The following is a 24,690-nucleotide window of genomic DNA, read 5'->3' as shown; positions in this document are numbered from 1 at the left end:
GTCTGAATTGATACAAATGTTAATCATGTCTAAAAGAAAGCCTCTCCTACACAGTCTGTGTAATGAGGTGTTGGTGACAAAAGAGGAAGACACTTCCTGGCACCAGATTTCTGTAACCTGTCACAAAGCTTTGAATGATGACTTGTACACTCAGATGATAGTCAAGAGAACTACACTGTTGGCTGATGGACAGTAGGGAAATCTAATGCCAGCCAATTTTAATTCAACTTTAAGCAACATTCATCATATAGTAGATTTAACCAAGATGCAAAATTGAATACTGCTCCAATTCAAATATGGGACAACATGAATAGGCAACAAGGTGGCACAATGGATAAAATGCTGGGCCTAGAGTTAGGAAGATTTCTCTTCATGAGTTCAAATCTAACCTCAGACATTTAATAGTTGTATGACCACAGGCAAGCCACTTAAACCAGTTTGCCTCAGTTTCTTCATCTGTAAAATGAACTGGAGAAGAAAAAGTCAAATTAATTCTATTATCTTTGCCGAGAAGAATCAGAGTTAAAACCACTGAATAGTAACAATAAAGAAAATGTAATGGTTAGCATTCAGATGTCAGAGTTGAGTGCTCTTTATCAGTCTGTAAAAGCAGGATTAAAAAAAAAAAAAGAAATACCTTTACTTTAGATACACAAAAGAGAGAGCACTCATGATTTCTTAGCTTCCAAATGAATTTTGAGAGAAAATTAATATTTTGTTTATATTCAATTGTAGAAAACAAAAATCTAAAGGAGAATGTTGAAAAATCTTTAAAGGAAGAAATATATTAGATAGTCATTTTAAAGACAAAATCCAACCTTAAGATTTTTATCTGGGGAGTATTGTAGATTATGATACCATATTAGAACATCAGAGGGCTGAGAATCCCAGAAAAATAATTGTATTTAAGTATCCCTTCTGGCTAAATTAGAGTAAAGCTAAACATGATGTTTTCCACTCCCATTGTGGAAACTTCCCTGATTGATACAAAAGTTCTAAACTTATAATCATAAAACATATAAACAATAAGAAATTCCCATAGCTAATGAATACTAAAGGCTAAATTTGAATCTAAGTCTTCCTAGCTCAAGCAAGACATGTATCAACCTGCCTAAAACTTTTTCCAGATAAAAAGTATAAGAAAAAAATATGAATAGTTAGCCTATCCATTAGAACCCTAATGTAGTGATGGCCATAGGAAATGCTCAACCATATTTTATCCTATAACTTACTATAAAAATTTAACTTTGTCAAAAAAAAATTCAACAACAATCAAACCAAAATATGTTTTTCTATTAAGTTCATTTTCTTTTAAGATTTTTTTTTTACTTTGAACTTAATTGCTGCCCTTTTCTATGTTATTGATCCTATACTTTTCAAGTGTCCATAAGAATGGGCCACCAACATTTTAATGTCCTAATTCATCTACTACCTATCTATGTCTATTAAGCACAGTCACTGACTTTTGATCCATAATAACATCATTACCTTGTATCTCCTGTCATGGCAAGGGTTGTCTTGTTAACTGACTACTCTGTTACTAAAGTAGATTATTTTATGAACTAATCCTCAATAGAAGGAAACATCAATAGGACTGTCACCTAAAAAAAAATCCCTTTTTTGGGGGGTTTTGTTTGTTTTCTTTTGTTTGATTAGCTATTAGATCTTAGAACAGAGGAATATGTGACTGAAGAGGCATTAGAGATTCCAAAGCCTATTTGTTTTCTATTCTGACATATTCTTATTTAACTATACCTCTAAAATTTTCACCCTTTCCTCTTTGCTAGAGTTCTATGTTGGAGTTTACGGCCTAGAAAGCATTTCAAAAGCAAGCACATCTTTTCTAATAAAGTCCATATGTTTGTGCCAGAAATAACGTCCAACAAAATGGACTGGAAAGAAAAAAAAAAAGAGTACTCACTTGTTTAGTCTTGGTCTTTGTTATGGTGTCAGAAATAGGTTTCTTCCTCTCTTTTACAGCAGTTTTAGAAAATAATTCTTCAAACTCATGACAATCTATAGATGGCTCTTCAATCTTTTCCCAAATGAGAGAAGTGCTAGAATCTCTAAAGTTTAAGAACAAAATTAATGAACAGCAATATCAAACTAATAAATTATTACATGAGGAGAATAATTATGATTAAAATGGGTAATTACAGAAATAAAACATTTGATCTATTTTTACAATCATCCCAATCTGCTTAATAATCTTAGTTGTAAATAGGTAGCTTTATATAACTATCAGAACATTAACTTTCTTGGAATTCTGAAATTGTAAGGGATAAATTCTCCATATAAAAAATATAACAAAAGTACTTTAGTGTGTGTTATCAGATGTCAATTACTAAAGCATAATTTCTCAACATTAAGAATTGTTCAAAATAGTTTTTAATCCCAGGCTTATTTCTCCTTGCTACAGAGCTCTCTTTTAAAGTACTATCCTTGTCAATTAATATATAATCAAAGAATGTCAATTCATTTTAGTATTGGCCTAAACAAACCATATCTTATAAAACAAATGTATGTGTATAACATGTATATATGTATGTAAAACTGTAATCTCATTGGCATAGAGACCTTTCAAAATGGAAACTTCCTTTACCAATTTAATTTACAAATGATTCTGCACTTAATGACTGCAGAACAGTTTTATAATATAGACAATTATCTGGAACAGGACTCCAAGTAACTTGACCATGAGAATATATTCAATATGCTTCAGGGACAGAACTTGAACCCAGGTTTTCCCAACTCCAATACAAGTTCTCTATTCATTTCTTTAAGAAAAAGGTTGAGGTAGGTAAGGGGAAAGAAAGAAACTTGTTGGAACTTTTCACAAATGATTATTTCTTGGGATATTTTTTGAATAGTTTTATATAACTGTAGAATAAAGCCTTTATCAGGTCTGAAGTATAAGAGAATTTGAGAGTTGAAAGGGATCTCAGTGGCCAAATACTCTAAACTGTAGATGAAAAGAATCTCTATGATAACATTACTGACAAATTATGTCTGTTCTTTTGAAAACCTCCAGGCAAGGAGAAATCACTTCAATTCAGGGTATCACATTTTAATTTTGAATAGCTAGAATTATTAGGAAGTTTTTTTTTAATGACATTAATCCTAAATTACTTTTTTGTAACTTGCAACCCTCTAGTGTTAAAGAGAAGGCATTTATTTTCTGCCTATCTTTCAAATACAAATACAAAAATTCTTAGCACATCCCTTCAGAGTCTTATCTTCTTCAATCTGAATTCATCCTTAAATAAAAGAGATGTGGAGCCTTTTATCCTCCTGGTAGTACTCCTTTGAACTTCCTCCAGGTTATCAGTGTTCTTCAATATGGCCAAACTAAGGCAGAGTACAATGATTCTGTTAATTCCCTATTCTCAGAAATGATGCCCCTCTTAATGCATCCAAAATTTGCATTAACTTTTTAGCAGCTACCTTTGTATCTTTTCTTATTGTCCGGCTCTGGTTTGTAACTAATAGAAGGAATGTGCAGGTCCATTTTGTGTGTATGTATTAGTTTTTTTTTCCTTTTCTTTTTTCTTTGTTTCTTTATAGATCTATACCTGCATATCTTGTACATACATCAACAAGGATAGAGATCTATGCAGAAGCATAGATTGAGATGTAGAGAAAAAAAGAATGTGCATGTGTATGCGGGGGTACTTAAGTATTATATAACATCTCTCTATCTTCCCCTGTCTGTCTCTCCACACATACACACAAATATGTTCATAACTGTGACACACATATATTTAGTTCTTGACTAGGGTTGGATAAGAAGGAATAAGAAAAATGGAAAGAAATTATCCTAATATAAATTGTTTCCCAGGCATGCTAAACTGTTCAAAGAAGAGAAATATCATTTTAAAAAGGCATTTCTGAAAAGTTCTGATAAATTAGTCACCTAATAAGCCCCAGAGTGAATTGCTTCCCATTCTATCACATTCCAGACATGTCACTCAATGGCTGGATGACTCAGGGACATGAACTCCAGACTACAAGTGGATAATTAACGAAGTATTAGCACCAAAATAAAGAGAAAAGGGGGAAAAACAGCAGGGAATATGATAGAAATTCCCAGCTTTGGTTCTGGAGCTCTCTGTCCACTATCACTTAGGATGCCATTACATTCTCAAAAGTGAAAAATCATGTTTAAATTTGAGTGGCAGACATAGATATATCCTTTAGCACTTCATCCTAGAGGGTGTGCTACAAAATCAAACTAAACATGAGAAGCTATCACAATCCCCAAAACATTAGCAATCATTGCCATAGAAGTACAAAGATTCCACTGAGATTCTGATTTATATTTATAAGTTTCTTGGCAGAAATGCAAAACTAAATGATGAATGCAATAAACAAAGCACCCATATGGTGATTCATCTGGCCAGAACCTACTCAGGCTTGTTTACAATTGAGACCTCCATGCTTATGTGGTGTGCTTTCCAAAGATTATGGGCATGACAAGTTCAGAGCTTAGAAACAGCACTGATTCTCCTATGAAAAGTACCAATTAACCTTCAGAATATTGTAGAATTTGACCTTCTTTTCCTCACTACTCAGAACTGTATGGATGAGAGACTAATTTGAAGAAAGGTAAAGATGGCAAAAACTTATTGATTTACTGGACTTTTTTAAATGTCAAAATTGGTTGGCCAATATATCAATAAAAAAATTGAAAACAAATTTTAAAAGCTACACAAAATTCTGCCTATTCACAAAACATTCTCTATTACTACCATATATCCATGTATATGAAACAACAGGATTTGGCAGGTATTTGCATTAAATGTTCCAAGCACAATCAAACCAACATTTCAAGTTCCTCTTTTACCTTTTACTATGTAGTTGAATTCTTGTCCAATAAAGAGGCTTCATTGGTCGACAAGGTTCTATTGCTTGTTTCCTACTCACTTTGTCCTGAGTCAAGCCTATTCCAAATAAGCCAGCTGGCAATGGAGGAGGAAGGAATCCACATACTTGTGGAAGCATAATGTTTGGCAATGTACTGGCCCCAGCTTGTGGTGGAGGTGGAGGACCTGATCCAGGTGGCAGAGGGGGTGCAGAAAGGGGTGGGATACCCACTCCAGGCAAAGGTGGAGGAGGTGGAGGGACCCCCACTCCAGGCAGAGGTGGAGGAGGTGGAGGGACCCCCACTCCAGGCAGAGGTGGAGGAGGTGGAGGGACCCCCACTCCAGGCAGAGGTGGGGGAGGGGGGATCCCCACTCCAGGCAGAGGCGGGGGAGGGGGGATCCCCACTCCAGGCAGAGGCGGGGGAGGGGGGATCCCCACTCCAGGCAGAGGCGGGGGAGGGGGGATCCCCACTCCAGGCAGAGGCGGGGGAGGGGGGACCCCCACTCCAGGCAGAGGCGGGGGAGGGGGAATCCCCACTCCAGGCAGAGGCGGGGGAGGGGGGATCCCCACTCCAGGCAGAGGGGGAGGAGGAGGGATCCCCACTCCAGGCAGAGGGGGAGGAGGAGGGATCCCCACTCCAGGAAGAGGCGGGGGAGGAGGGATCCCCACTGCAGGAAGAGGTGGGGGAAGAGGGGGAACCCCTACACCAGGCAGAGGTGGAGGAGGGGGTATTTCTGAGCCAGATAGAGGTATAAGAGTGGGCAGCACTCTCATGTCAGTAAGGGGAGATGGAGTGGGAATCATCATGCCTGATCCAGTTATGGAAATGGAAGGTGCTGTACCAGACGAAGGAGGTAGAGGTGGGGGAGGTGGGATATCCACACCAGGCAGGGGAGGGGGTGGTGGGATACCTGCACCAGGCAGGGGAGGATTCAGTTCTCTGCCAGTTACATGAGGGGACAGTAAAATGTCATGACTATTTTCAAAAGATGTGGGAAGGGAATGTTCATGGCTGGTCACACATTCATTTATAAAAGGTGTTGGGGGAGGCTGTGTTAGAATCTTGTCTTGATTATCAGAACCTGGGAGGGATGGAGGTGGAGGCTGTGATACACACTGAATGGATTGATTGGCAAGTTGTACAGATATTAACCTTGGTGAAACGATCAAAGAAATCTCTGAACAAAACTTTGTTTGAGGTCCAGAAGGTGTCAATGGCATAGTTGGCTGTCCATTTATAGCCTCCTGAGTAAGTGGAAGATGCTGTGGCAGTGTATTAGCAAAAGGCATTACAGATGCACTGCCCTCCTCTGTTGGTGAAGTCTGTACTGATTTTACATGTAACATCCTTTCATGTCTTATTTTTTCTTCATTTAATTGAAGATCTTCATGACAGACACCTTCAGCCATTCCCCTCTCAGCCACTTGTTTTCCAACCTCCATGCCTGTAGTAGGGTATTGCTTTTCTAGTTCAGCTATTTTGGTCCTCAGATTTTCAATCGTCTGTTCTAGCTGCTGAATTACATTTGCATGTTCCTCAGATTTCATGTCAGAAGTTTCCTTTGGAGAGAGAAAAGGACAATAGTTAAAGAACAATGTACACTATTCTAAGGTTATCAGTATAGAAAAGTGTACTAAACTTAATCAAACAGGATATTTTTTTAAAAAGTCAAAACATGGTTTGAATATTTTGACTTTCAATAAGATGTGACAATGATTTGTGCATTAACCTCCAATCCCTTTCAGGATAGTTTACAAGCATTGTGTAAGGACTAACACACAGACATGTTAGGAATACTCCAGTTATTAAAAATAATTAAACAGAGATGAAAACAAAAGTGTAATGGGAATGTTTTTGCTACCAAAGAGAGATATATCATGCTATTCCCAAACTCCATTTGTTGACTCCTCCATGATGTTTCCACAATTATATCCTTCTAAAAGTAAATAACCCTATATCAGACTATAAACATTTTTCATTTTGAGACAGTCAGAACTAAGTGATTTGCCCAAACTCATACAATTAATACGTATCAATTTTCTGAGGCAATAATGAATTCAGGTCCTCCTGACTCCAGAGTCAATGCTTTGTTTACTGTACCTCCTTGCTGCCCTGGTCTAGAGAGTTTTTAACCTTCCTTCTACTCTCTTACTGGGAGGACATTACCTCACACTTCAAGGAAAGAATTGAGAAATTTCACCAGTACTTCCCTTTCAATTCATATCTCATATGAAACTGACATCATCCTTTACATTCTCTTCCTTCATTCCAATATCTGATGCAAAGGCCTTTTCCTAGCCAAACTCTCAACATGTACTCTTGATTATATCCCCTCCACATTACTATTATTTCTGTTCCTCCTTATATTTAATATTTCAATATTTCTTTGTTCCTTCTATGCTGTTTGCAAATACATACATATCTCCTTCATTCTTAAAAATCTTTCATTTGACCATACCATAACTAACTTGCCTAACTAACTTGCCATATGTCTCTACTCCTCTTCTCAGTTAAATTCCTTAAAAAAGATTATCTTCCCTAGATATCTACACTTCCTATTTTCTTGATCTCATTTAAACTTTGACTTCCAATGTTTTCCCCAGGATATGGATTTCTCTAAAAATTATCCCTTCATTTTTACCATCTCTTTCCCTCCCTTTCCAGTCTTCTTTTGTTGTTACTGTTCAATCATATCAGTCCTATCCAACTGTTTGTGATCCCCATTTAGAGTTTTCTTAGAAAAGATATCATTGCAATTTCCTTCTTCAGCTAAATTTTGACAGAGAAGTAAATTGAGGTAAACAGTGATGAGAGACTTGTTCATGATCACACACATACTAAGTGTCTGAGGTTAGATTTGAACTCAGACCTTTCTAATTAGACTTAGTCTATGATACATAATGATAATAACATAATTTTGAAAAGATGCATTATCCTCTTTCTATATTAGAATGTAAACAGTTTTTTTTATTTAATCTCTAGATATTGCTCATCAGGTTAGCTTTTTATATTTCTCTTGCCTTTATATTTCAAAGCTTTTACTTTGCTTTGGTCTTTTTTCCCCTTTTCTTTTTGGGTCATTTTTAAAAATAGCATTTTATTCTTTTCTCCAATTACATATCAAGACAATTTTTAGTATTTATTTTTTGCAAGATTTTGAGTTCTAATTTTTCTCCCTCTGTTCTTTCTGTTTTCTCTTCCAAAAAGGTAGACAATTTGGCAAAGGTTAGACATATGCTATCATGTAAAACGTATTTCCATATTAGCCATAGTTCTGAAAAAAGGGGAAAAAACTATCATGAAAAAGAATAAAGTGAAAGAATATGCTTCAGTCTGTATTCTGAGTCCATTATTTATGGATGGCATTTTCCTTAAGTCCTTTGTATTTGTCTTAGATCATATGTTGTTAAGAAGAACTGAATCATTCATAGTTGAACATCACACAATGTTGGTGATGCTGTGTACAATGTTTTCCTGATTTCCTCATTTCATTTTGTATCAGTTTAAGTATTTTCTGAAATCAGCCTGTTCATTTCTTGTTGCACAATAGTGTTCCATTATATTTACATATCACACTTTACTCACCTGTTCTTCAATTAGTAGTTATCCTCTTAATTTCCAATATTTTAGTCAATACAAAAAGGGCTGCTATAAATATTTTGAAACATGTAGGTCACAGTTTGAATCAGTTCACAACTCCATCAACAATGCGTTAATGTCCCAATTTTCTCACATCCTCTACAACATTTATTATTTTCCTTTTTGGGAGGTTAGATTTGATAAGTGTGAGGTGGTACCTAAAAGTTGCTTTAATTTCCATTGCTCTAACCAAAAATAGTTTAAAGCACTTATTCACATGCCAAGAGATAGTTTTAATTTCATCTGAAAACTGCCTGTTCATTTCCTTTGTCAACTTATCAATTGAGGAATAGCTTATATTTATATAAGCTTTTATCAGAGACACTTTTTATAAATATCTTTCCAGCTTTTTCCCTTCCTTCTAATCGTGGTTGTAGTGGTTGTACAAAGCTTATTATTTTAATATAATCAAAATTATCTATTTTATATTTTGCAATGCTCTCTATATTTTGTTTGGTTATAAATTTTTCCCCCTTTTCCATAGGACTGATAGGGAGACTATTCCTTCTTCTATTTGTTCTTTGACCTATTATTTAGGATTACATTAATTTCTAATTTTAATTTATTTTTCCAATATCCTTTGTTGAATGCAATTTTTATTACATTATGATCTGAAAAGAATACATTTAAAATTTTTTACCTTTCTACATTTGAATTTGAAGGTTTTATGTCCCATTTTTTGGTCAGTTTTTGTGAAGGTGCCATGTGCTACTGAGAAAAAAAAAAGATATATTCCTTTCTCTTTTTACTCAGTTTTCTCCAAAGGTTGGTCCAACTTAAGTTTTTCTAATACTCTTTTTACCTCCTTAGTTTCTTTCTTGGTTGGAATTATCAACATCTGAGGGGAAACAGCTGAGATCCCTCATTAGTATAGTTTGGGTATTGATTTCTTCCTATAACTCACTTAAATTTCCTTTTAAGTATTTGGATGCTATACCATTTGTAGAGTATATGTTCAGTTCAGTACTGATCTTGTTTCATTGTCTATTGTACCCTTTAGCAAATTGTAGTTTATTTTCTTTTTTCTTTTCATTAAGTCTGTTTTCCTTATGCTTTCTTTTCCTTCATTCCAAAAGTTGATACATTTCTTTGGTCTTGATATGGGAGATAAAAGTTTTGGTTTAATTCTGGTCTTCTCCTTATAAAAGCTTTATATTTCATTGAATAACCATTTTCTGCCCCTTAATGGATAATGCTTAATTTCATCAGGTAGGTAATTCTTGGTTATAGTCAGCTCTTTTGGCTTCTAGAATATCATGTTTTACGACCTATCTTTTTAATATTGTACCCGTGAAGTCCTGTATAATCCTGATTGTGATTCCCCAATATTTGAATTGTTTCTTTTTGACCACTTGCAGTATTTTTTTTTCACCAGACAGTGTTGAAATTTGGCTCCAGTGTTTCTTGGAGATTTATTCTGGCATCTCCATTATAGGGTGATCAGTGGATTCTTTCAATGTCTATTTTGACTCTTGCTCCAGGATATCAGAATATTTTTTCTTGATAATTTCCCGAAAGATCCTGTCCAGATAATATTTCTTTTAATTGTAGTAACTTTATTTGTTTTTAATACATATTGCTTTATGAATCATATTGGGAGAGAAAAATCAGAGCAAAAGGGGAAAACGATGGGAGAGATTAAAACACACACACACACACACACAGACAAAAGAAGTGAACATAATATGTATTGATTTACATTCAGTCTCCTTAGATCTTTTTCTGGACACATAATCTTCTGTCCAAATCTGTTGGGATTGCTTTGGATCACTGAACCACTGAGGAGAGCCAAGCCTTTCATAGTTGATCACTGCACATAAATCTTTCCAGATATTTCTATAATCAGCTTGTTCATCATTTTTTATAGAACAATAATATTCCATTATCTTCATGTACCACAACTTGTCCAGCATTCCCCAATTGATGGGCATCCAATTCTTTTCCAAATCTTTGCTACCACAGGTAATACTTGTGATTATAGCTTTCAAGAAATCCAATGATTTTAACATTGTCTCTTCTGAATCTAATTTCTAGATCAGTTTTTTTCCCCAAGAATTTTGTATTTTCTTCTATTTTTTTTTCATTGTTTTGAATATGTTTAATTGATTCTTGATGTCTCATAGAGGCATTAGCTTCTACTTTCCCAATTCTAACTTTTAAGTAGTTGTTTTTCTCAATTAAATTTTGTACTTTCTTTTCTTTTTTTAGTCAACTGTACTTTTTAAAGAGTTGTTTTCTTCAGTGGATTTTTGTATTGCCTAATCCATTTTGACAATTCTACTTTTTAAAGCAGATTTTACCAAACTACCAAAGCCATGCATGATACAGAAAAAGTTTAAGAAAATCTCTTCCAACCTGTTAGATATGAATTACACACATCATGGGGAAGTTGATAAAGGAATTCATTATCAGTAAACTCTTTCTTCTCTACAAAACATTAACTTGTTCAAAAATCAAACAAACAAAACCACCTTCCCATATCCTTGATTACATTTTAAATGTGCCCCCTTCCAGGAAGTAGAGAAATTTAAAGCTAGTAGTTTAATTTACATTTTAATTGACAGAAGATGACCTGGACCTAAAGTGACTGAACTACTGAAATTTATTTGGATACAAGATGGCAAGAAGGATGGAATAGATAGTGACTTTAAATAACTATTTGTTTACAAATATATGTCTTCAAATAGACTGAGATATAACAAAATACATTTAGAAATGTCATCCTGTAACATATAAGAAATTCATGGTGCAGGAATACCTAGGCTCAGAGTTCCCAGCTTCATATTCACTCCTTACCTATATATACTCCCTATGTTCTGTGATAACATTTAGCAAGGCACCAAAGGAACCAGGGGAAATTCAGCTCCATCCTCATAAAAATCAAAAAAGTAAACATTTAACAAAAGTTAAACATGCTGATGAGCTCTCTGAGATATTTACTGGTTCCATTTGCTTAATGCCTCATTCTCTAACTTTAACTAGATGAACCCATCTTTTGAGAAATTAATCATATCTCATAATTAGGGTTGTCACATGTCAAACAATGGTAACCAGATGGCATATGCAAGTTTATAAATAACAAAAAAAGTTTCTCCAGGATGAAGGCATGTTTGCATATACATATTTCCTCTTCATCTATCTTTGAACTAGCTTCCAGAGTCATCAGCAAGGTAAACCAAGCAATGACTTGAAAAATTATGAGTACATTGCCACAATATAATTTATCCAGGTAGGAAATTAATTTATTCAGGCAGTATTTTTTAAAAATACTATCTTCATGCATTCATTCAAAATTCTCATGAAATTAGTGACCAAAGATTAATAAAGATATTTGTCATATGTTGATTATTTTATTTTAGTATATTTGTTTTCCCAATTATGTTCTCTTCCAGCAAATATTAAGATTCATCTGCTCTTTCTCAAGATATAGTAGTAGGGTGATATGGAGGATTTAGGAAACAGGCTAAAAATACTGATAATTTTTTCAGTGTTGTGCATAATCAAGTAATCAATAATTATTTGTTATTTGCTAACTATGTTTCATGAATTATAGTGTGGATACCAAAAGAGGTATCCCAAAAGACAGTTCAGTCCTTCAAGGAGTCCACAATTTAACTGTGGAGACAACAAACAAATTAAAATGTATAAACTACATACAGGAAAATGAGGAAATAGTTGACAGAAGGAAAACATTATGATTAAGAGGGTTTAGGAAAGGCTTCCTATTGGAGATGGGATTTTATTTAGGATTGAAAGGAAGCTAGTAGGCAAAGATAAGGAAGGAGAATATTCAAAGTTGGGGATAGTCAGGCAAAATTCATGTTGGAGAGATGAGTGCCTTGTTTATGGAATAACAAGATGATCAGTGTAGCTGGATTGATGAGTAGGTGATGGAGATTAAGGTGTAAGAAGACTGGAAAAGTAGGAGGTAGTTATATTATAAAGGCTTTGAATGTCAAGCATAAGATTTGTATTTGATGTTGGAGACAATAGGGACCCAATGGAGTTTACTGAATAGGGAGGGTGATATGGTCAAAGTTATATTTTAGGCAAGATGTATTAGAGTGGGAAGAACAATTATCAAGCTATTGCAGTAATCCAAGTATGATATGTTGAGGGCCTGTACCAGAGTGGCTACAGAATCAGAGGAAAGATGGGGGAGGATTGATGAGATGTTTAAAAGATGAAATCAGCAGAACTTGGCAATACTTTGGATATGAGAGGTGGGAGACAATGAGGAATTGAAAATTACTCACAGGTTGGGAAAGTAGGTTAAAAGACTATCTGAATAGTAATGTCTTCTATATTCATAGGAGAGGTAGGAATGGAAAGATCTCAGGAAAAGGTATTGTTCTGTTTTGGTCAGATTTGGTTTAAGATGTATTCTTGGACATATAGTTCAAGCCATGTTAAAAAGGCATTTGGAGTCATAATGCTGGAGGTTACTCAAGATTGGAACAGAATAGGTATATGTAAGAATCATCAGCACAGTGTTGGTGATTAAATCATTGGGATCTCATGTGATTATCAAATGAAGTAATGAAGAGTGAGAGAAAAAAAAAAAGACAGCCCAGGACAAAACCTTGTAGGATAACTACAGTTAAAGGGCATGACTTGGATGGGGATCTAGAAAAGAAAGGGGATCTAGAAAAAGAAACTGAAGAGGGGAGGGAAGATAAATAACAGGAGAATTAGATAAGAGTGGGATCATGCAAACCAGAAGAGAAGACAATATCAGGAGAAGAGGGTAATCAATAGTTTTGAAGGCTGAAGAGAGGTTAAAGAGAATAAGGGGTGAGATTTTTTGTTTATGGAATAGAGATCCTTGGTAATTTTGGAAAGAGTTGCTATGCTGGAATGATAAGACTAGAAACTAATAAGGGATTAGGAAGAGAGAGAAGATATTAATTCACAGAGCAGTGATTCACAGCCAAATGACTTCAAATTATATATACTAAGAGGTTGTCTCCAAATGAACAAAATCACTATTATTTTACATTAAATTTGCTAAATCTACTTATAAATGGAGCTGAGTGTTTCTCAGCACAAATTATACAATTATAGAATTCCTCATTTAAAAATTTATAATCTGCAATTGAATGGTCAAAACTCACTCAAAGAAAAAACATGATTTCTAACATCTAAAATAAATTCTGTTGAAATAAATTGTGTTTTCCCATTGACTTCCTTAATTTCTTTATAAAGAATAAATAATACATTGGGGAAAAATTGGACATTTACTCTAGTAAGTGATCTCACACACACACACAAAATGACAAGAATGCAGCCAACTTCTAATTGCTATGTAATATAATGTAAATGAAAGTTAAAATGTCTTTCTAGTAAACGTATTATTCAGAATATTAACAAAGCTACCCTTTTTAATAAAATCTTACCTCTGTTTTTCCATTAGAATCTGTAGGTAAAGCTAAGGTTTTTATGCCTATGCCAGCTCTGGTAGATTAACTTTTCATTTTCTTTAGGCATTTTGAGCTGTGAAAACTGCCAATAGTTATAATAATAACCTAATAGAGCCCATCAATGTCCATCTTTTTAAAAATGAACTCCATAATCTGTGTAATTAACTCAAAACCCACATGGTATATACTTTTAAATAAAAAATGCAAAGGAGAATATAGAAACAAATTTATTTCTTTTAGAAAAATGAATATAGGATATAATAAGTGCCACATATTCTTTCTTGTGAGATGTTTTGTCTAGAAAAATATTGTTTTGAAATCTTACATCTTTCATAGTAGACACTGCTATATACTTTGGCTAAGAAATCTTATGCAACACATGAGCCAATTTTTTTTTTATTTCTATGTTATCTTATAAATGAGTGGAAACATTTTAACCTTATAAGCTGAATTCTTATATATCAGAAACTAAATGTTACTATTTTGAAAGTTCATGCCAAGAATATTTTTCCAAAGATTATCTCATCCCCAAAAGAAAAGATTAGTATAACAGTATTGTTATAAATATCAATAAGAAAGGCAAAACAACCACTAGAGCTTAGCTTTTGTTGAAAAGTTAATTTGTTCATCCTTGAATCTATCAAATATAGGTAGTATATATCTGGAATTCAAGAATATGAAAATTTCTCAATACCTATGATGTCAACATGTGAACACCATAAGTTTATTTTTGTACTATTCAACTAAGATTATAGTTATTATTTATTTCCTAACATAGATTGGAATCCAAATTCTCTTTTTAGAAACCCATATCCAAGAGCTTGGTAAATCATGATAGTTCTTTTCCTCCACAATTTGGGAATCCTACCATTTTCAGAAAAAAATTATGTCCCTACATATTTTCAAATATTTAATGTAGTAGCATGAGGGATGATTTTTTTGTGTTACAGTAAAAATGTGCCAGGTCATTTAAACCTGAACTTCAATTTCCTCAGTTGTAAAATGGGGTAGAAATTTGCATTAAATACCTTAGAGTACTATTGGGAAGAAGAAAATAAAACATTTCATAAATCCTAATCTCATTGTGAAAGTGAACTATTTTCATCATCCTTATGAGTCATATACTCTACTATATTATGTACCAGTCCCCTTTCTAATTAAAATCAAGAGATGTTGGTGTTCATATCAGTGTGACCCCATTTGGGATTTTCTTGGCAAAAATACTTGGCTTGGCATTTCCTTCTCCAACTCATTTTAGCAACAAGAAAATAGAGTTATAAAGGGTCATGCAGCTAGTAAGGATCTAAGGCCTGATTGAACTCACAAAGATGATTCTTTCTGAGTCCAGGGCCAACACTCTATCCATTGTGACATCTAGTTATCCAAAAGATCCAAAATAAGTATTATTTATAACAAAAAAAAAATACTAGGGCCTTTTTAGTATGTTGTTAATAATATTATTTTATACACTTCTATTAGCTATAGCAAAAAAATAAGATTGAAAAATTGAGTGAATATACATTTTTAAAGAAGAAACAAATTTATTACTTTTGGAAAATGCTATAATACTTATTTAGAGAACTCAGAGATTCAACTAAAAATAAATTTGAACAATAAACTCAATGGCCTAAGAGGATAAACTCACAAAATCATCAGTCTCTTTATATTACCAACAAAGTCCAGGGGAATAATGAAATTCCATGAAAAGAAATATATGAAATTCCACCTACCAAAGACATACTGAAAACTTATTGAAAATTCTTTATGCAAAATTACTCTCAATCATAATAATATCCTTTCCTTCTGCCTCTTTTTTTGTGAGCCTGCACTTTGCCTTCATCATGATCTCTAATTCTTCAAGCCCTCCATGTTCTTCCAGTTCATCAATCTACTGTCATCATAATTTCAATCATATTCTCAGTCATTTTAATAGTATACTTTCTTGTAATCTTGAAAATCATTCTCTACCACCAACATTCTGATGCTCCCTATCCTGTCAAATATCTCCACTTTCCACCTTTTCTTTTCCTTTTTTAAAATGTTGAGCAGAGAAGGAAATAAATCCTTGCTCTAAGGGACCATTAGAAGGTCATGCCATTCAACCTCAACTGAGCCTTAACTGTGATATCTTTTTTTAAATTAATCTTTGACTCTCAAATAACTTGCCAAGACCCCTTTCATGTTCCTAAATCCCCATCTTTCATTCTCATGAGACAATCTCAATACCCTCTTAAGAAGAGTATCTAGGCTCTCTTTCAATGGCAGTGTCCAGAAATTAAATTTTTATTCACTCAGTAAGTAGTGACCATATAGTAAACAGAAGAAAGGCCCTGAGAGCCATCTTCCCTTTCACATACAGGAGCTCCTAAGAAACACACTTGGGATTATGTTCTTGTTTCTTTTGTCCTTTTCAGTTATACTTATAGGGAGTATAAGTTCCCCCACCCAGAAGCTCAAGTCTTGGGGGGACATTGGAATTGAGAATTCAAAGCCAGATTTTATAGTAAGCTTAGCAAGGAAGCCCTGAGAAGTCAGGATTCTAGAATAAAACTTTAAAGAGTTGCTTTGGACTAGAACATTGTAGGCCTAATGTGATGTAGAGGCAGAATTAAGCTAAGAACTTAACCCCCTTCCTCTTCCTAGGGACAAAATGTGGGCTAGTGGGGAAGGATCAGGGGTTTGAGCTGTGTCCTTGGTGAGGGGGAATATCTGTTTGTTTCTTCTTGCAACTTTATGTTGTTCCTAGCCTTATCTCGCCTTACTCCCCTTGACTTATATTAATGCATATTCCAGACAAATCAAACTATTATTATCTATTTTCATCTGCCCTTTCTCATCTTATTCACTCATTCTACCCTGCCTTCTTCATATTTTCATTGCAGTTTATTTGTACCTCTGTATTGTCCATCTACTGTCACAATTAACTTTGAAATGCATTTTATTCCACTATTATATTATAAACTCTTTGAGAACCCACCTCTAAATTCTTCTATATCCCCACTACTTTGTATATAGATGATAAATGTTTTGAATTATCAAGAAAAATCATAAAAGATGAAATTTTTAAGAAAAAAAATTAAATATAATAGCACTTCAATAGTCCTTTACAATGAGGCATTTGTCTCTAATTTATTGGAGTAAGGACTCTTTATTAAGACCAGTTATATTTGAACTTGAGCTACTAACTTGGTCACTTAATTTTTTGTTCCCTCAAACTTTATTTGAAATTCTCCTATACTTTGATTATCATCTTAATTACAAGTCCTTATTTTATGGCAAGATTTAGAACTTTTCTTTTAATTTTTATAATTTCAGGGGGCAGCTAGGTGGCGCAGTAGATAGAGCACCAACCCTGAATTCAGGCGGACCCGAGTTCAAATTTGATCTCAGATACATACAGAGTAAAGGTAAAAGGTTGGAACAGAGCCTATTATGCTTCAGGTAAAGCCAAAAAAGCAGGGGTAGCTATCCTTATCTCAGATCAAGCAAAAGCAGAAGTAGATCTCGTTAAAAAAGATAAGGAAGGAAACTATATCCTGCTGAAAGGTAGCATAAATAATGAAGCCATATCAATACTAAACATATATGCACCAAGTGGTATAGCATCTAACTTTCTAAAGGAAAAGTTAAGAGAACTGCAAGAAGAAATAGACAGTAAAACTATAATAGTGGGAGATCTCAACCTTGCACTCTCAGATTTAGACAAATCAAACCACAAAACAAACAAGAAAGAAATTAAAAAAGTAAATAGAACATTAGAAAAACTAGGTATGATAGACCTTTGGAGAAAACTGAATGGCAATAGGAAGGAATATACTTTCTTCTCAGCAGTTCATGGATCCTATACAAAAATTGACCATATATTAGGACATAAAGATCTCAAAATTAAATGTAGGAAGGCAGAAATAATAAATGCCTTCTTCTCAGATCACAATGCAATAAAAGCTACATTCAGTAAAAAGTTAGGGGTAAATAGACCAAAAAGTAATTGGAAACTGAATAATCTCATCTTAAAGAATGACTGGGTGAAAGAGCAAATTATAGAAACAATTAACAATTTCACCCAAGATAATGATAATGATGAGACATCATATCAAAATCTTTGGGATGCAGCTAAAGCAGTAATAAGGGGAAATTTTATATCTTTAGAGGCTTATTTGAAGAAAATTGAGAAAGAGAAGATTAACGAATTGGGCTTACAACTTAAAAGGCTAGAAAAAGACCAAATTATAAACCCCCAACCAAAAATTAAACTCGAAATACAAAAATTAAAAGGAGAAATCAATAAAATTGAAAGTAAAAAAACTATTGAATTAATAAATAAAACCAAGAGTTGGTTTTATGAAAAAGCCAATAAAATAGATAAACCTTTGGTAAATTTGATCAAAAAAAAGAAAGAGGAAAATCAAATTGATAGTCTTACAAATGAAAAGGGGGATCTTTCCACCAATGAAGAGGAAATTAGAGAAATAATAAGGAGTTACTTTGCCCAACTTTATGCCAATAAATTTGATAACTTAAGTGAAATGGATGACTTTCTCCAAAAATATAGGCTCCCTAGATTAACAGAGGAGGAGATAAATTGCTTAAATAGTCCCATTTCAGAAAAAGAAATAGAACAAGCTATTAATCAACTCCCCAGGAAAAAATCCCCAGGGCCAGATGGATTCACATGTGAATTCTACCAAACATTTAAAGAACAATTAGCCCCAATGTTATATAAATTATTTGAAAAAATAGGGGATGAAGGAGTCCTACCAAACTCCTTTTATGACACAGACATGGTACTGATACCTAAACCTGGTAGATCGAAAACTGAGAAAGAAAATTATAGACCAATCTCCTTAATGAATATTGATGCTAAAATCTTAAATAAGATATTAGCAAAAAGACTTCAGAAAATCATCTCCAAGATAATACACTATGATCAAGTAGGATTTATTCCAGGAATGCAGGGCTGGTTTAATATTAGGAAAACTATTAATATAATTGACCATATTAATAATCAAATTAATAAGAACCATATGATCATCTCAATAGATGCAGAAAAAGCATTTGACAAAATCCAACATCCATTCCTACTAAAAACTCTTGAGAGTATAGGAATAAATGGATTATTCCTTAGAATAATCAGGAGTATATATTTAAGACCGTCAGTAAGCATAATATGCAATAGAAATAAACTGCAACCTTTCCCTGTAAGATCAGGAGTGAAACAAGGTTGCCCACTATCACCATTACTATTCAATATAGTACTAGAAACGCTAGCCTCAGCAATAAGAGCCGAGAAAGAGATTCAAGGAATTAGAGTAGGAAATGAGGAAATTAAACTATCACTTTTTGCAGATGACATGATGGTATACTTAGAGAACCCCAAAGACTCTGCTAAAAAGCTACTAGAAATAATTCAAAATTTCAGCAAAGTGGCAGGATACAAAATAAATCCACATAAATCCTCGGCATTTTTATATATCACTAACAAAATGCAACAGCAAGAGATACAAAGAGAAATTCCATTCCAAACAAATGTTGAGATTATAAAATATTTGGGAATCCATCTACCAAAGAAAAGTCAGGAATTATATGAGAAAAATTACAAAACACTTGCCACAAAAATAAAATCAGATTTAAATAATTGGAAAGACATTCTCTTGGATAGGCCGAGCGAATATAATAAAGATGACAATACTCCCCAAACTAATCTATTTATTTAGTGCTATACCAATCAGACTCCCAAGAAACTATTTTAATGACCTAGAAAAAATAGCAACAAAATTCATATGGAAGAATAAAAGGTCAAGAATTGCAAGGGAACTAATGAAAAAAAAACTCAGAGGAAGGTGGTCTAAGTGTACCTGATCTAAAGCTATATTATATAGCAGCAGTCACCAAAACCATTTGGTATTGGCTACGAAATAGACCGGTAGATCAGTGGAACAGATTAGATACAAAGGACAAAAAAGGGTACATCTATAGCAATCTAATCTTTGACAAACCCAAAGATTCCAACATTAGGGATAAAAATTCATTATTCGGAAAAAACTGTTGGGAAAACTGGAAATTAGTATGGCAGAAATTAGATATGGATCCACACTTAACACCATATACCAAGATAAGATCAAAATGGGTCCATGATTTAGGCATAAAGAGGGAGATAATAAATAGATTAGAGGAACAGAGGATAATCTACCTCTCAGACTTGTGGAGGAGGAAGGAATTTATGACCAGAGGAGAACTAGAGATCATTATTGATCACAAAATAGAAGATTTTGATTACATCAAACTAAAAAGTTTCTGTACAAATAATACTAATTCAAACAAGATTAGAAGGGAAGTAACAAATTGGGAAAATATTTTTAAAAACAAAGGTTCTGACAAAGGTCTCATTTCCAAAATATATAGAGAACTGACCCTAATTTATAAGAAACCGAACCATTCTCCAATTGATAAATGGTCAAAGGATATGAACAGACAATTCTCAGAGGAAGAAATTGAAACTATATCCACTCACATGAAAGAGTGTTCCAAATCACTACTGATCAGAGAAATGCAAATTAAGACCACTCTGAGATACCACTACACACCTGTCAGATTGGCTAAGATGACAGGAACAAATAATGACAAATGTTGGAGGGGATGTGGGGAAATTGGGACACTAATACATTGCTGGTGGAGTTGTGAAAGAATCCAGCCATTCTGGAGAGCAATCTGGAATTATGCCCAAAAAGTTATCAAACTGTGCATACCCTTTGACCCAGCAGCGCTACTACTGGGATTATATCCCAAAGAAATACTAAAGAGCGGAAAGAGACATATATGTGCCAAAATGCTTGTGGCAGCTCTTTTTGTTGTAGCTAGAAACTGGAAGATGAATGGATGTCCATCAGTTGGAGAATGGTTGGGTAAATTGTGGTATATGAAGGTTATGGAATATTATTGCTCGGTAAGAAATGACCAGCAGGAGGAATATAGAGAGGCCTGGAGAGACTTAAATCAACTGATGCTGAGTGAAATGAGCAGAACCAGAAGATCACTGTACACTTCAACAACAATACTGTATGAGGATGTATTCTGATGGAAGTGGAAATCTTCAACATAAAGAAGATCCAACTCACTTCCAGTTGATCAATGATGGACAGAGGTAGCTACACCCAGAGAAGAAACACTGGGAGGGGAATGAAAATTGTTAGCACTAATATCTGTCTGCCCAGGTTGCATGTACCTTCGGATTCTAATGTTTATTGTGCAACAAGAAAATGATATTCACACACATGTATTGTACCTAGACTATATTGTAACACATGTAAAATGTATGGTATTGCCTGTCGTCGGGGGGAGGGAATAGAGGGAGGGGGGAAATTTGGAAAAATGAATACAAGGGATAATATTATAAAATATATATATATATATAATAAAAAAAAAATTTGATCTCAGACAATTAATACTTCCTAGCTGCGTGACCCTGGGCAAGTCACTTAACCCCAGCCTCAGGAGGGAAAAAAAAAAAAAAAAAAAAAAAAAATATATATATATATATATATATATATATATATATATGTAATTTTAGATCCCATGAGAATGTATCTTCAAATGTAGCTTATAATAAACACCATCCATAATTTTTATCTTTATTTTTCTTGTTGCCTTTTCCTTATTCTTCTCGGATTTCAAATACTATTGTGAGTACAATTAGAGGAAAAGAACAGTATAGTTGAATAATGTGTGGCACACAGCAAGCATTTAACAAATATTTATTGATTAATTAGTATGAAATAAATATGAAAATATTTTACTAAGATATTAAAGATAATTAGTACAAAACATCCTCCCAAGGCTCTGACACTTTTCTGTAAGTACAGCGAAAGACCAGGGTGGGATATAATCAATGTGGAGGAGTGATTCCAAATAAGACAAGCTTATTTCTAGAAACTCCTCCTAACAGATCTATAAAACTGTATGATACAAAATGTTGATGGGGAAATACAAACAAACAATCTTCCCCCCCACACACACACACACAATTAGTACTTTGACCAGTTCATCTAGGTAGAGGGAATAAGATCTAAGTCCCTAGCCTCTCCCTGAGATCTTGGATAAGACAATACTCATTATTCCCCAAAAAGCAATAGCAAGACCAGCCCAGACCTTGCTTCCAGAAATGCTTGTAGAGTCCTGGCCTAACATTAAGTCCTTGGAATAATGAACAAAAACACAGGTTGTATGAAAATATTGAAAAAGTAACTCTTGGATATGCCAAATAAGAGGCTAGAAAATCTTTGAATCAATAGTCACTTCATCTGCCCAAACATTGAAGAGAAAAAGAGTAAGAAATGAAGAATTTTCCAAGATAGTTGAAGCTTTTCAATACCTTACAGAGCTTTCAATCAGACAGGCAAGATCATCATTTTTTTTTTTTTTTTTTTTTTTTTTGGCATATTACAATGAACTAGACCTGCTACTGATTCATAAAATCCTATACTAGAGAGAGACTTTCCTCTTATTCTCTGCCTGTAGGAGCTGGCTGTTTTTCAGCCCAAACTCAAGATCTTTCTGTCTTCAGCACAACACAAGGATCACATCATTGCTAATCATGCTAAAGAATGAGGTTTGGCTTGGCCCCTCCCAGGGAATGAAGGTTTGTTTGCTTTATACAATGGAGAAGTCAGTGCAAGAAGTGCACACCTAATATATAATTCTGAATGCATTCATTAATTGTGCTCTCAATTGATTAAGTTATTAGAGCATCTTATTAGTTACTTTAAAGAAGGTGCTATGATTTTTGGATTGGCTGATTTGATCCTTATCTTTGCATATGTATGAAACAACTCCAAGTTCAATTAATCAAACTTCCTCAATCCAAGCCTTCAGACATGTATACCTAGGATCAATTTCTTTGTGACCTTGAAAAAGTCCCTAACTAGTTTCTTCATCCATAAAATTAAGAGGCTGGTGAACTCTAAATCCCCTTCTAGCAAAATCTGATATCCCATGATTAAGGAACTGATAAAATTTAATTGAGCCTATTTTAGGGACCGAACTTTGTATTCCTTGGTATAACTTGTATAACTTCCATTGACCTAATCACAAAAAAAAAAAAAAAAAAAAAAAAAAAAAAAAAAAAAAAATCACATAAATGAAACTGACTACCCTTCTTCAAAGGGTAAGAATTAGTCTCTTGAGGAAATAAAAAAATGGGGTAACAGGCACATGGAAGAATGATGATAGACTTTGCTTCAAGGTGACCTTTGAAAGCTAGTTCCCGAACTCCAAGATTAGAAGAACTCGATTCTTGGGAAGTGAGTAAAAGAAACAGTAAGCCTGAGAAAGGAAAGCTGTAGGAATCCATAAGGAGCAGGCCAGACAAAGCCACTCACAACTAAAAAAGAGATTGGAGACTTGGGAGGGGGGTGGGGGGAAATGAGTATACTAGGATTGATGAGGGACAGAAGTTGTATTGCTGAAAACATTCTCTTACAAACTCCAGTGAAAGTAATCCAGTGCCTCCTTTATTCCCTAGAGTTCCTTCTTGAAGACTTGACATATTTCCCCCCTGGGATATTGGAAGGAGGAAAGGCAAAGGCATCTGTTTACCTTACTGTGTTTTAAGTGTTTACTTTGTCTTTATAAACAGTGGTAACCACCAGCTATTACTAGTTGTACTTATAGGGACTACAATTGAGAGGCAGCAACTGAGAAGAGCACCCATCTCCAGAGAAGAGATAGAGATATACTAAGGTATTTTCTCAGCTAGTCTCTGGCTGAGGGTTTGATGTTAACCAAAAAGATAAAGAGAATAACAGATCTTTTGATCTCTCAGAGTAGATGCTCTCCAGAGTGAAGAAGCCAGAAAATTCATCTGGGCTAAGAGCCAGTAGTAGAATAAGAAGAAAATAGGAGTAGCTGAATAATACATCACAACAACATATCTCAATAACAATTATATTGGGGGCTTCAAGACAATGAAAATATAATCCTTATGCCTAAAAATGTTAATTACTTAATTGCTTGAATAAAAATGAATTAATTGCTGGATGAGTTGGGCACGTCAGTTCATTGATTTTCAGTGTTTTCATCTGTAATCATGGGGAAGAATATAGTTGGACTAAGTGGTTTCTAAGAGCTCTATCATTCTATTATGCAAATCATAATTGTTGTTACTATTCCATCCTTTTTGTCATGTCTGACTCATTTAGAGTTATCTTGGCAAAGAAAATGATGTGATCTGTCAATTCCTTCTCCATCTCATTATACAAATGAGGAAACTGAGGCAGAAAGGATTGGGTGACTTGCCCAGGGAGACACACTTAATAAGGTATCTAAGACCAGATTTTAAGTCATAAAAAATAATCTTCCTGACTCCAGGCTCAGTACCCTATCCATTGTGCCACCTGGATGTCATAAAGCAAGATGTTAATAAATAAAAATTAATGGAATATAAAATGTGCATTTAAGTACTGGCCCAAATTAAGTCATATACCTCTTTAGTCAACAAGCAGTATTCAGAATTTTAGGTAGACACTGTACCAAGTACTGAAGATTTAAAAGAAAGAAAAAAAGAAAAAATGTCTTTGCCCTAATGGGGTTCACATTCTAGTGGTGTGGTTAATGTAGATTACATATAAATAATTATATGCATACAAGATATATGCAGAGTAGGTAGAAGGTATTTTCAGAGAAATGGTACTCTGGGGAGGGAGAAAAAACAGTGGAGAGAGATGCAGGAGATAATAATATCCAGAGAATGATTTGAGCAAAATTTTGATGGAA

General features: G+C 34.2%; 1 protein-coding gene across 1 annotated transcript in view; it reads right to left on the bottom strand.

Moving 5' to 3' along the window:
- Positions 1-24,690, bottom strand: part of FMN2 (formin 2) — a 460,904-nt gene that overhangs the window by 326,186 nt on the left and 110,028 nt on the right. Inside the window, exons 6-7 of the mRNA XM_074262500.1 lie at positions 4,844-6,423; positions 1,922-2,066 (exon numbers count right to left, since the gene is read on the bottom strand). Of these exons, the coding sequence (XP_074118601.1) occupies positions 1,922-2,066; positions 4,844-6,423 (1,725 nt within the window). The remainder of the gene's footprint in view (positions 1-1,921; positions 2,067-4,843; positions 6,424-24,690) is intronic.

Source organism: Sminthopsis crassicaudata, chromosome 4, assembly GCF_048593235.1.
Source record: "Sminthopsis crassicaudata isolate SCR6 chromosome 4, ASM4859323v1, whole genome shotgun sequence".
Classification (NCBI taxonomy): Eukaryota; Metazoa; Chordata; class Mammalia; order Dasyuromorphia; family Dasyuridae; genus Sminthopsis; species Sminthopsis crassicaudata.
The sequence above is the reverse complement of the archived record's forward strand: the minus strand, read 5'-3'. Positions and strand labels throughout refer to the sequence as shown.